The 14,569-nt window shown below is 28.3% G+C and overlaps 1 protein-coding gene across 1 annotated transcript; it reads left to right on the plus strand.

Moving 5' to 3' along the window:
- The first annotated feature begins 9,946 nt into the window (after window positions 1-9,946).
- LOC100568769 lies at window positions 9,947-11,416 on the plus strand. The gene is made up of 4 exons (XM_003245713.4): window positions 9,947-10,153; window positions 10,231-10,503; window positions 10,592-10,756; window positions 10,840-11,416. Exons 1-4 carry the CDS (start codon window positions 10,145-10,147, stop codon window positions 11,269-11,271), a joined length of 879 nt encoding a protein of 292 aa, XP_003245761.1. The 5' UTR covers window positions 9,947-10,144; the 3' UTR covers window positions 11,272-11,416.
- Window positions 11,417-14,569: the final 3,153 nt, after the last annotated feature.

Below are 14,569 nucleotides of genomic sequence, written 5' to 3' on the forward strand. Positions count from 1 at the left end.
TAACAAATATGATCTAGGTACCGTTTATATATACTCATTGAATTTCATGGTTAAATAAATTACAATATAGAACTGAAGATGGCAGCTTTTCAATCTCCAATCACAAAAGATAACTAGGAGTTGGGACGTTGGGGGTAGGCTTTTATAGGTCAGATATCTTATATTCGAGTTCTATAATATAACGTTTTAAAATGATTCAAAGTGGAGGTCGGTTTAAGATTAACTCTTCGTTAATCAACATTTCTTTGTAATTTTTCTATAATATGCTTATGAAAACTACTAAGCAAATATAAAAACCTATTACCTAAAAGTACCAATTAATTTACAATCGAAAGAATAGTGAATACTTTCAGCACCTTTGCCCAAAAAAGTCAATGTATTATTATTACTATTGCAAACACTATTTATTTATTGAATTATTTATAAGCAGTTTGCTTGGGTAATATTTTCTTTATGATGTTTACTTTATTAAAATGGTCTATAGAATTGCGTTGCCAAATGATTTGTCAAATAAATTGTCTTGAATTTGTACTAAAAAGTCATTGACAGTATGATATAATTTATTAAAATAAAAATAAACTCGGTTCATTGCCAAACAATATTATGTTATTTACAATTACCCAACACTGCTTAAATAGTATAAAATACTGTGTATAAATATAAAATACATGTTAGTAAAATTTCCGTCGCCGTCAGACTCTAACTAGGTAATAAAAATATACTGTTTTCATACATGCCATTAAATTTCTAGCGTATTATATTAAAATAAAATATAACAGAGGTCGTAACTGTTTGTTTGATAAATTATAACGTTAAGGAAGTAAAAATCAAGCGTCTGATTGGTGAATGATATTGCAAATATTTTGAACCACAGTATTACAATAACATAACAACAATGCAGTACAATACATCAGTATGTCGATTAACGTTATTGTTATGGACGTGGTAACTGGTAAGTATTACAAAGAATGATAATTATTTATTGTAGTATATCGGGGTACTCGTATAGGCATAAGTACTGAAGTACCCATGTTTCAAAATAGATTTCCTGGAGGCAATATTTTTAATAGAAATACTTTTTCTTAATTCGAATTTCAGAGTTAGGTATAATATTTTTAGTTATTGCATTGATTTATGAATGTACTAAAATATCTTTTTTACATTGATCTATTCGTAATTGCTATAATTATTAACTTATTGACTATTGTAATATTTTACCAGTATTATTATAATAGGTTATGTACTAAATGTACTGATGTGCCAACTACTTTGTAATGTGGAAGTTCAAAAGTTGCGTTCTTAAATTCGTGTTAAGTCAGTAGACTTATAAAGACTGTTAAAGACGAATCGGATTCGTAATTAACTAAAATAAAATCATTTTCTACAAAAATATTTTAAGTACCTATTAATTGGCTCTTAGTATTTCCAATGAATAGTGAGGAAACGTTCAGAACTTAAAATTAATCCATTGCTAATTCGACATGTGTACGTTTGTATTATATAATAGTTGGATGCAGAAGGCGTTGTTACGAAAGCACTAATTTTGTTGGTGTCGTGCAATAATCCATTTACTTATTCGAATTTCTTCAATTAATTGTGCCTGCAGCCAATATTCGACTTAGGTATATACGGGGTGGTGCAACTGCAATAACACAATTATTATTATAATGATATTATACGTGGAAAAAGTTTACAGTCGGTACTCGGTAATTTCAAATGTATGTTTTACGTGTAATATAATATAAGATTTTGCTGTGTGTGTGTGTGTATTATATTAAATATATATCACATACGATTTACGCGTATATTTGATGTAATGGTTAACGAAGTGTGCGAATCGGCCGCTGGATATATAGGCACACGACGCAGGTGTGTTTATAACGAGATTTCGCGATGAGTCACGGTGACGTCGATTATATCGGCGGCGGCGGCGGTGTGTCTGTCTCTCCGTCTCTTCCCGGCTCCATACCATATCTACTAATTCATTCGGCCGCCGTGGTCCTGTATGAGCCTTATTAATTCTGCCCGTTCCGTGTACCGTATACATACCTACTCACGTCTATCCGCCTCACACGCGCACACACCCCGTCGCCGGCTTGTAGGCTACAGGCTGATTTTGAAATTTGCATATTGTATAGTGCCCCCCTCACCGAGCTCCCCACGTTAGTCACCATATATTGTTGTTCGATCAAGAGGTAATTTGAGAATGTAAATTTCTGCAAATCATCACCACGCGCACACGCGCACTACCGCCAAAGGGTGGCTGAAAAACAAACGGAGAAAAAAAAACTGATCGTGAAGTTATTGCGTAACATATTATTAATTATATAAATATACATAATATTGATATTCGCATAAGTCTTTTTAAATACCTACTAAATGTCTAATATGCCTACAGTATAAGCAGGCCAATGCGTGCACGAGGCTCGTTCGAGTAGTATTCGCATCGTCCACCTAACATAAACACATCCCGTATGCAAGTGTACAACGATAAGATATAGTAATATTATATAATATTTGTTTTACAGAGTTTAAGTGAATTATAAAATTAGGTAGGTACCTATTCGGCGTAATACTCGTATAGTACCTATACATACTATATTATCATGATAGTTTCCAGAACTATAATAAATAATAATTATGATATATATCATATGTCTTTTATAAGTTGTCGATATGCGCATAAATATTTGATTAAAAGCAGTGGGGAATTTGAACTTCGGTGTCGGGAAAAAACAATTATTTGTCTTTCATTTATTTAATAATAATGTTGTGCTTGGCCTTTGAGACGCAGACGTGGTTATGATATGTGGTGATAACTGATAATATGAGAATTGGATCCAAAATAATAGTGTATAATTTATTTTTCATCAATAAAATATATACTTATAACGTCAAAGTTATTAATTTATTATGAAAAAGTTATTTTATACAAATGCTATTTATGCGACTTTTATTCAGAATGAAATTATGAATTTGTTTTAATAGTTGCAACAGGTACGTTTCTTAAATTATAATATTAATTTCTACTACTCATTGGCATTGACATATTATATTACTAATTTGATAAATTATTTATTGCATTCGTAACCCTTACAGCTGTTAAGCAGTATTTTTAAGTAAGAAATGGTTCAAACTACTAATTTCAAATATTAACAAAAAATAACCTATTATTTATTTATTATTATTATTACTTACTTATATAGTTATATTTTGTGAAATAATTTCGTTATTGTACACTATTTAATTGATTAAAACGTAATAGACAAACAAGGAAATAAACGAACAACGTCAAATATTATGTTTTTCTTTCAACCACTTCTACATTTTTAAACTTATTTGGAACACTTGCATACTGCAGTATACATATACAGAGCGACCACTGGTCATAAAATATGCATAATATTACATTATATTATAATTGTTATGACCTACATTCATTTTTGTAACACGAGATTCTGATCACGGTGAATATTATATAGGTATTATTATTAAGCAAGAATGAACTTAAAGAAAAATGTTTGATTGGAATATGACTTTATGTCCATATAAGATACAGTATACTCTACAACTCTAACTCACATTCCGGCTGCCATTTTGCATACTATTTTGCAGCTATACAAAATCCAATTAGTTATTTAATATACTATGTACCTATATATTTTACTATTTAGGCAATTTATTTTGATTGAAAAAAAAATCATACACGTATGAGTGTAGTATTTTGCATAATACAAGTATCTATAATAAAATAAAAACTGAGTTTGATCTAAATTCTGAGTATGCATACTTTGGTATAGAAGTAGCAACAAATATTGTTACTTTCTTTATAACATGAAGCATTTTGAATTTGCATTTTGCATTTTATGTTAAGCTTATTCTGATATGTTTATTACATCTATATAATTCAATTTATTTACTATTGCAGCCATATTTGAACGAGGATAGGATATACTGAATATCCATGGAAAATTAGTAGTTGAACATCCGATACAGCTAGTATATTTTTTAATTGACAATGCCCGGGATTACAAATAACTTTTTGCAGCTGCAGTCTTCACGGTCAATAAATCCCGTTCGAAATTCTTTATTATACAAACCTAAGCCTTTTAATGACAACTTCACAGTTCTTTTAGTCACAGTATTTTTTTTTTCATGTTGACGTCACCATATCGTTTCGAATGCATTTAAACGTTTCAAAGTTTTAATTAAACATCGTCGTTTCAATAGGTTGAATTCTTTGGGGTTGTTTAACAATTGACATTTCTTTGTACAAGTAATTTTTATACATATTACTTTAGGGGTGCTCGTTGAATTTATATTATATATACGTATTCTGCTTCCCCCGTATACGAACACTATAATAATTATTCATTTAAAATTCAACACCACTCTAACTAGGCGCATTGTGCCCATTTACCAACCGTTAGAATGCATTTTATTAATTTAATTACCCATGTGGGGATGCCACATCAATGACTTGCATAGTTGCATACAATTTTATTGTAAATACTATTCTCATATAAAATACGGCAGAGTCAGAAATATTTATTATTTTCATTTTTTAGATCTCGTCGTATATACTTTTAAAATTTAATTTTTTTCCCACATTAAAACAAAAGTAAAATAAAAATATACTCTTATGGCATTAGCTCACTACATAGTCCTAAATGTATATTAAATATTATTTAATATATTAAACTAAACATTACGTATCAATTATTAAAAGTACTAACGAGAACCTATATATTATTATGTGGAATCAATATATGACCACTGAAAATGATATTATACAGTATCAACGGATCAAAGAAATAACAAACATGGTACCTACCTTTTATAAATATTATATTATATATGTAAACATTATAATTTTTTAATCATCATCACACTCATTAATCGTTATATAAACCTATTCAAATAATATACAATAATGGTTTTTGTCTAATGAACAAATTTCTTTGTTTATTTATTTTTTTGTATATTCCACTCGTTTGAATGAATACATTATGATACAATACCTATCATTAACATACATAATATTATGATTTTATGATTCAATTTAATTTAAATTAAGAATAATAAACAATATATTTTGAATACATATAGGTACCACATAAAGTTTTGATGCTTAAAACGGTTTTCATTACATTTTAAGTATGTAGGCATATTTAATTTATATTACCTACTTGAATGTATTTTCCTTAGACTTAAGTCAGTTACATAATATGGTAGATTAGGATGTTAGGTAATATGCAACTTACTATTTATATATTAAAAGTACCTATCTAAAATGATTGTAAACGAAAATGACTTTAGTATAGTTATCATAACTAAATACATTTTAACTTTACTTGAGTAATACATGTTGTATAATATAATACATGGACATAAAATAATTGAATAATGGTATAACAAAAAAAAATATCTATCATCACTTATAATAAATGTCAATATCTGTATCATTATATCAACTGCAGGATACATTATTGTAAATACATATAAGAAGATTAAGCTTTGCTTCAGAAAGAAGTATCAATATGATATTTATATAAATAAATTGTAAACATTTAATTTCTCTATACTAATATTATTAATCACTATTATCATCAATAAGTCATTCCCAATAAAAAAAAAAAATTCAAACTATCAGATGTTTTACACAAATAATGTTTTAATGACTTTTCGTTTTCATATTTTTAGTTAAGTACCTACTTAAAGACGGTTACGAATTATGATAAGAATTACTATTTTTAAATCAAAATTAAACAAATTTACGGTGAGTTTCAAATTTTAATCATATGATTATGCGATAGTTACGTAATTTAATGTTAAAATATATCCTCCAATATTATATAATCTGGTCATTATTTAGACTGTTCGATTATTATTTAATATATGTCGTATAAAACTGTTAACTAATTCAATATTTTAATTCAAATCGATATAATAAAATAACAATAAAATGTTTTAATGTGGGTATATTTTCGTATTTAAAACACGAATTTGTTTAAAAACTCTATACATTTTATAGAATATTTACAATTATAAATATACATATTATATTATATCATTATAAACTTAAAATAAAAATGAAGACAACTCGAGTTAGTTACTCTGATGTATAGTTGATATCGAGTGTACCTCGTGATTGAAATGACTGAATAGGTAATGAATGTGTTAAATTTGAATTCAATGATAAATCATTGCTTATGAAAAACGAATCTGAGTGGAGAGTGGAGACCATAGAGTAATTACTCTACGGTAAAGACTGTGTGTCAGCCTAAATAGGTACCTCTAAGGATATATTATTATATATTATACATTTATATTGTTATTAAAATGAGTGAAAATAGGTTGGGAGGATGGTTTGGTAATATTATGAGAAGAGGTTGAAAAAGTGACTAAGGAAATAAATATTGAAAGAAAGATAGAGAGAGAAATACCAAAGAGATGGATAAATAGAATATAGAATTATATGAAAATAGCCAGTTTAAGTAAATGAGATGTAGGGGACAGAGCTATATGGAGATTGGAGGTATAGGACAAAGGTGACACATAAATAGTTGGGAGTAAAGGGTGAATAATAATAAGAAGATATTACTACCTATTAGTAATTTATTTTTCTATTGATAATACGGTCAGTTAATAGTTTTATAATATTTTTTGATATACATAGGTACAACAAATTAACTTTATTAACAAATTAACAAATCTTTATTTTTCGATAAACAACCCATATTCCCATTTTGTTTTAAATTGCTATATAAAGTTATGTGGAATCTTGTATAAAGTTTTCAAACTTATTTAACAAGACTAAAGACTAATATCAACACTTATTCTCATAATTTGAATTTAAAATTATTACTTTTATAATAGCTTAAAATTAGTCTAAATATTTTGAAAATTTCGTTCTGTATTAAAAATTATATGTAATAATTAAAGTTTCTACGATTAATATTTTTTGAATAATAACAAAATAACAAACAATTTTAGACTTTAGGAGGATAAGTTGTTATTACATTTTTGAATGATATCTAATATCGTGAAAATTTGAACTTTAATCGCTCATAAACTGTTTATGTGGCTTAACGCTAAACTTTTTTTTATATCAAGTAGAAAAGGTTATGGGAATTTATATATTGCGTTTTTAAACTTTAGGTGGTAAAATAGAAAATGTTATGAATTTTTAACAAAAAAATAATTTGCAAATTTTTGTGATTTTGATGAATCTCGTAAATATTTTAACTTTAAACAATAATAATAATATAAAATTGTGACTATATCTGATTAATATTTTTTAATTGGAGTTTGAAAATACTATGATAAACTTTGTAATTCTAATAAAAATTAATTAAATTAATTTCTCTACAGTTATCAGTTTTAAAATGACAAAAAAACAAACGAAATCGGTTTGACCAAAAACTGGTTTTACGTACGAATTCCCGTTTTTCCTTAATTTTTTTTTGTTTTTCCTGTTAATTTTAAAATTACAGAGATGTATTTTTACCCCTAAAAATGATAACAAGATCAAATTTCCACCAGAAACTATAGAATAAAACTTTTTTAATGTAATTTTGTGATTTGGTTTCAGTAAACTTATGGTGTTTATAAGATGTTATATAAGATGTATAAATATTATTTTCAATTTTATAACATAAATTCTAATTCCATTAAAATTAATAAATTTATATTTACTATAATTTAATTACACTAAATATTAAGAATTCATAATTGTAGGTACTACCTACTCAAAATTATACTTAAATATAGGTATGTGATATCTTTGAAATGTTTTATAATGGCTGTACCCATAAGAATTGTATTGTTTAGGAAAAAAGGTAGATAATGATCAAACAGTTTTCATAATTAGAGTTTGCAAAACATTAAAAATGTGTATGTTCATAAGAAACTGTGTCATTATATATTCATGATACATTATGAACTGTGAATAAAATTGTCTATTTCTTTGCAGATCGTTGTTTATTAATTCAATGATTTTTTTTAGATTCATTAAAATCTAGGTTAAAAAAAAACTGTTTTTGTGACAGGATAACCGATGGAGCACTGACAGTAATTTATTATTTTTAGACATACGCAAATCTTAGGTACCTTTAAATCGACAAAAAGATTTACGATTATATAAATAAAAAAAAGTTTATTCCGACAACTATCACTATTAATTATTTTCCGCGATCATTTCCTACGACTTTCAAGTCGTTTGCAAACTTTTCATTATATTTAAATTTAAATTTAAACATTATACTCGTATATATATACACGATTACGTAGACTTTATTTAGTTTATACTTCGTTATTTATTTCTACTTAATCAACGATTAAATTAAATATATATTTTTGACGTACAATTAATTTTGAATAGTTTAAAACAAAATATTAAATTTGTTTTTAATGTCAACTACCTGTGTATTGTATTTTGGTAAATATTATAACATTGAGAATTATATCACATACTATGTTTTGATGCTAATTAAAATTTTATTTTTTTATTTTATTACTTACTAAGTTACTACTGCAACTATTTGATGGACGAGTGTTCTCTATTATGATTCATGTGTTTTTAAAAAAGAATATGCAATATTGTATGCATTAGTAAAACCAAGATAACACATGCGAGTATGACGTCCTATCTTAAAAAATATAATTTCTAATGCGATGATCAAAATAATATTTGAACACTAAATATTAAATTAGTATTAACTTATAACTACCTATGTAAATGTTGAATAATTATAATTAGGTTAAAATATTTCTAAATAATACACAGTTGAAAATTAGACTTTACGAGTATATATTATTGCATAATATGTATAATAATATTATGTAAACATATTATAAACATATTATGTCGAAAAGTGCGAGACCCGGAGCGAAGGCCCTGTTTGCCCTGTATATAGGACGGCCCTTGGTAAATACATCTACTAAAACCTTCTCACGTATTGCCGTTCTTTATGATTCGCTAGACTAGTGCCTGAGGATAACATCAATAACGACAACCATGAATACCAAGTGATGACAAATGGAATGCAAATACCTGCGAATAAATACAAATGACGACGTTTTAACATCGCGTGATGTTAAGAGCATAAAAACATCTACCTATACTGACAAACTAAGAATTACACGCTTTACAGTCTTAACTCTTAAACGCAATGGAAAAACGTTATTTAGACTAAAATCCTACTAAAAAATGTACTTGTGTGTGTAGCTGGTATGTGAACAAAAAAACTTGAGTAAGTCGGTTCGATAAAACGGAACCGACACGATTTAAGTTTATCACGGCACAAACACGTGAACACAGGTTTGTACTAAATGTTTAGACCGAATGTTTACTCGAAAGTAAAAACAATAAAATAAATATATCCTTTTAAGAACACGAGAAGGAGGGATTTTGTAATATTACAATAATACGATACTACTTAATATATTAAAATATTAAATCAATCGTTGTCATCCGTAATCGGATAACATGTATAAATTGTATATGATATGCTCAAACAAATATTTTCTGTAATACTATTTATTTCTTTGTGATCTATATAAAAAAAAAAAACATGATCATATAAATAGTACAACTATAATATTATAAACAGTTTGATAAATAAGACAATAAACCTGCAGGTAATATTTTATTATATACAAAAACATACAATACAATATATATTATATTATGCTAGACGCTAGTTATATAACATTAAAACATTTAATACTTATTTAATAAAAACAAATGTCTTGTTTTAAACGTAATATTATTATTATTATTGGACTAAAAATATTATATTATATAAATAATTGTGTGAATGGTTTTAGTTTCAAGGTAGTTTATTGTTTTGTTTAATTTATTCTTCGAATTGTCATATTTATACACTGGTTCAAAAGTTATTTTCTAGACAGTTATATTTGGTCGCAATGGAGTTCAAATGTATTTATCTGTCACCAACATTTATTATTTAAAAATAATAAACAAGACAATTTATATATTATTTTATTTTTCATTAGTTTCAGAAGTATTATTACATACTTACAATAGATAATCTGAAATCTAATTTAAATAAATATATAAAGGCTGATATTTTGTTGTTATATTTAATTTTATCAAAAAAAATACAAAAAAATAATTAAAATGGAAACCGTGAGTATAAATTGATTAAAAAAAAATAAATAATACTTATGATATGTTATTATAATATATTACTAATTAATGCGCAGGGATATAAAATTGATGATTGTCGATGCTACGGCCCGATTAAAAAGCCCGATGAAGCCAAAGCTGCCCGTCCTACGCCTTGTTGTCCGTGCCCATGTCCCGCTGAAAAATGCAAAGTAACTTTACAAACCGTACAAAAGTTGGTCGAAGCAGAAAACAAGGATATTGAACTTTCTGAAGTTTTGGGCGGTATCACGATACTGGATGAACGAAGACCGAAAAAGAAAATAATCGACATGTACGACGCCACGTCCAAGGAAAATCGAGAGGAAACCGTAAGGAATTTATATTATCATTGTTTAGTCCACAGTAGATTGTGTTAAATATTTACTCATCGGGCGATATTTATTACCAATATTTAAGGAAACCAACGTAGATCCGCAATATTTAGCTTATATAATGAGATCAATCGAGAACGGACTAAGCATGAAAACTGATCCGATCCAAGTGTACGAACACCTGTTTGCCAAAGGAAATGTCGAGGCTCCTCTCGTAGGAATCGGTCCAACAGCAGCCATATCAACCGAAGTGAGGCGGCTTACATTATACCCACTCACTATTCAACGCTTCATACATATCAATATTTACAATAATAATTGTTTTACTTGCAGGATATGGTCGTACCTCATACACCTCCGACCGTCATAAACGTAAAGGATCCGGAAATGGAACTAGGCTCACGCCTGGACACTATTATTCCCAGGCTTAACGTGTCCTTGGCGGAAGCGACGACAATAGATAATGTCGACGATTTGCAGGTATTACTTGGCGGGAGTTTTCCCGACAAACAGGCTTCCACGACCGATGACCAGGAGGCGCCCCGCAGTTTGTTGTTGGAAACTCGAGAGCCCCATCAATCGGCGGCTGTGCTTAGGGGGTCTACGCCTCCCACTTGGTTCCCGGGCTACAACGTGGCTCTGCCGAACACCGCTCACCCGGGTTTGGAAACCGATCCAGAGTCCGTTTTGGACGAAGCTTGGTTTCACAGTCAGCCTCTGTCATTAAAATTAGAAGATAAAGGCGCCAAGCTCATTGGGTCTTAGACAAAAATGAAAATTCTACAATAAATGTTAAACAGAAGCGTTGTACATAAATATATTTTTAATAAAATATACTAAGAAATATCAACTAAACTCGCATATTCAATAATAACCAGATATCACTTGATATCTGACCGGAGGGCCCTGTTATTTACCATATTATAATATTATATTATTCAATATCAAGATCAAACGAAAGCATAATATTATAGTCGAAACTTCAATTGCATTCATCGCAATACGAAACCAAAAAGTACCCCACATACCTTGGTGATTGCTTTGATATTTGTTTAATTTTCTAGGCATTGAATTGTAATTAGTGTCTATACACATAACTTCAAATTTATTATTAAATTTTTACGATTGTTAAATAGGACGATACTATTAAAGTGAATTCATCAAACATTATTGTGACTAATTTTAACGATTAGGTACACTGCCTACCACAATAATATACATTTTAATTTTAATATTCTGTTTTTATACATTCATCTATTTTTTATTTACCTATATTAAATATTAATATGCATATTAAACATATAAAACAATATTATAAAGAATTGGGATTTGCATAAAATCTTGGTTTAAATACATTAATCCTATCGCTACTATCCGTTGCAGCGTTGCTGCATTTAATTCGCTTAGCGTGAACTGTGTAGACGTTATAGTCAACAATTACAATTAAATTATGTAATTTGACACATTTTACAGTTTCCACAAACGGTGGACGAGAGTAGTAAAATATTATAACTTAATTGTTAGTCGACCGAACATTTTCTGAACAATCAAAGCGAACATAATGTTTTGAATATTAGAAACAAATGTTAATACGTCAAATGTGCGTGTGACACGACAACTGATCAGTGCAGATTGGATATACTTAAATGAAATTCGCTCTGCGTGTGCTGTGTAGGCGTAGTAGTCAGCAATTACAATTAAATTATGTAATTTGATCGACACTAGTTGTAACCTATATAAGTAAACATAATAGTATAAAAATGTATTTATACAAATTAGCTATACATATTATAGAAAGCGACTATCAAAAAAAAAAAAAATTCCAAATAAAGTATAAGCTGACCAAAATATTTAAATAATTACAAACTTTTTTGTTAGAGTACAAAATCGCATTTATGGCAATTAGAAAACATAATAACACACTATGTGTAGCGGTGAAAAGTTAAAAAATCTATGATAGTACTTTTAAATTATCTAAAATAGCGGACTAATTACCTTAACAATCATTGTTTTTCGTTTATAAGAAATTAAAATTAAATAAAATCACTATAAAATGTTTATCTGTAGTTGGGATACGACGAGGTTTACGAATACGATATAAATTTAAAAAAAAACAAACTGACTATATGCAGCTACTTGTAAAATAAATCCTACTTGAAAACAGCGTTCTAACCCTTAAAAAAAAAAACCACAAAACGATATTCGATGAAATTCCTTATGAAGTTTTTACAGCACAGTGTATACCTACCAACGTTTCATGGTAATGTCTTTGAATTCTTTATCGTCTTATTGAAGATTGCGATTCCGCGAGTTAAGACTTCGAAGGAGGTTTATGCATATAGCATAATATTATATACGCATACGTATTATAATATACCGAGTATATAATATTATTACCTTCATTTCTGAATTCTATACAATCCGTTTAGTTCGCCGTTAAGTAACTGTATATAGAATAATATAGAAATATATAGCCTGTGTACGTTAGCAGCACCGTATTGTTCAAGAAATCGTATTTCCAGAAGACTTACGCTACTATAATAGGTATCACATTTTCTTTTTATATATTAATTTACCCACGGTATATAGGTTTCAAACACTTTTAACTTTTGCTTATCGCAACTGACAACTCACGAGTACTTGAGTTTTTACACATTTTTCACATTTAGGTACCTTTTCATTACTATGTTACAACATTTTAAAACGTAATAGGGTTATCACGCATATCATAATATTATAGCAACTAATATATTTTGTCGTATTTTCAAAAAGAGTTTGGGAAAGGCGTTGCCGGCTGACCAAAGTCATTTATCCGGACACTAATACACTATAAATGTAACATTTTCTGACGAAACCCATATCACGAAACAGAAATTAATTTAAATGCACCTGTTTGACCTAACCTACCATTTTGTTTTGACCCTAACGAAATACGGTATAGGTAGATAAAACAGTATTTGGATTTAAAGTTTCAACCATAAAAATGTTATAAATTAAAGTGTTTTATTATTGTTTAGTTACCCATTTTAATTTTAAAAATAGTTTTTTTTTTTCATACAATAATTTGTTTTTATTTGTAAAATTCTGTTTATTCACAATTATTACTTCACAAAATAATATAATTGACAATTTTTAATACTTAAACCCGTAAATATATTATCATAACCTCACCCAAATATAATTATATAACAACTATTATGTATAATGTATATAAGTATATCGTATATGTATTATATTTGTTTAACGTAATTATTACCTAATCATTAAAAAATTCTCAAAGATTGTTAGTCAACTTTAGTTTTGAAAGTTGTTAAAAGCTTTAATTTAGTCAAATACCTAAAACGTTACGAAGATGTTATTTTATATTATTTTAGTAGAATTATTTATGTTTGAATAGTATTTACTAATACCATTATGTTCGTACAGAATAGGAGTAAAAATAAATATTCAATAAAATATATTAGTATAAAATAATGTATCAAAATTAATAAAACATTTTATGGAACAAAACTCGAAAACTCTAGCCACAGTAACTCGTTGGGGTGGAAACAAAATGGACGAAAACCTCACCTCAACATCCGTATAAAATATAAATCCTCAATTTGTTGACACGGTCGATTAGTTCTAAATTTTCCTCGGCTGTTACTTATTTCCCCGACAGCGAAATTTCAACAATATTATCATATTATACGCTTATTAGTAGGTAAGTATCGTTTAAAATGTAAAAATCCCCGTCACGTAAGTACACGAGTATATGCCATGTACAGATGGATTCGATCGGTCATGTCCGTGCGAATTTAAGTTTGAAATATAAAATCGGTAACACGAAGAAACTCGTTACGACTATGCCTACATGTAATATAATATTATTATTATGCGTACAGCACAATAAATATATATCTCAGACGAGCACGCATACAATTGTACACCAACAATGAAATATACGTCGTGGCGTGTTAGGTACCTAATACGAGGCGCGTCTCAAGTGCAGCGTGGCTGGTTCGATTCGGTCGTCGAACAGCGAGCGTGCTCGAGACAAATATTTTATAGCGGTTTACACGGG

This window comes from Acyrthosiphon pisum, chromosome A3, assembly GCF_005508785.2.
Source record: "Acyrthosiphon pisum isolate AL4f chromosome A3, pea_aphid_22Mar2018_4r6ur, whole genome shotgun sequence".
Taxonomy (NCBI): domain Eukaryota; kingdom Metazoa; phylum Arthropoda; class Insecta; order Hemiptera; family Aphididae; genus Acyrthosiphon; species Acyrthosiphon pisum.

Bases quoted from the DNA above. Each gene is read 5' to 3' on its own strand.
- LOC100568769 (XM_003245713.4), top strand. The intron at 10,504-10,591 runs GTAAGGAATTTA...CCAATATTTAAG, and splicing joins AGGAAAATCGAGAGGAAACC to GAAACCAACGTAGATCCGCA. The intron at 10,757-10,839 runs GTGAGGCGGCTT...TTTTACTTGCAG, and splicing joins CAGCAGCCATATCAACCGAA to GATATGGTCGTACCTCATAC.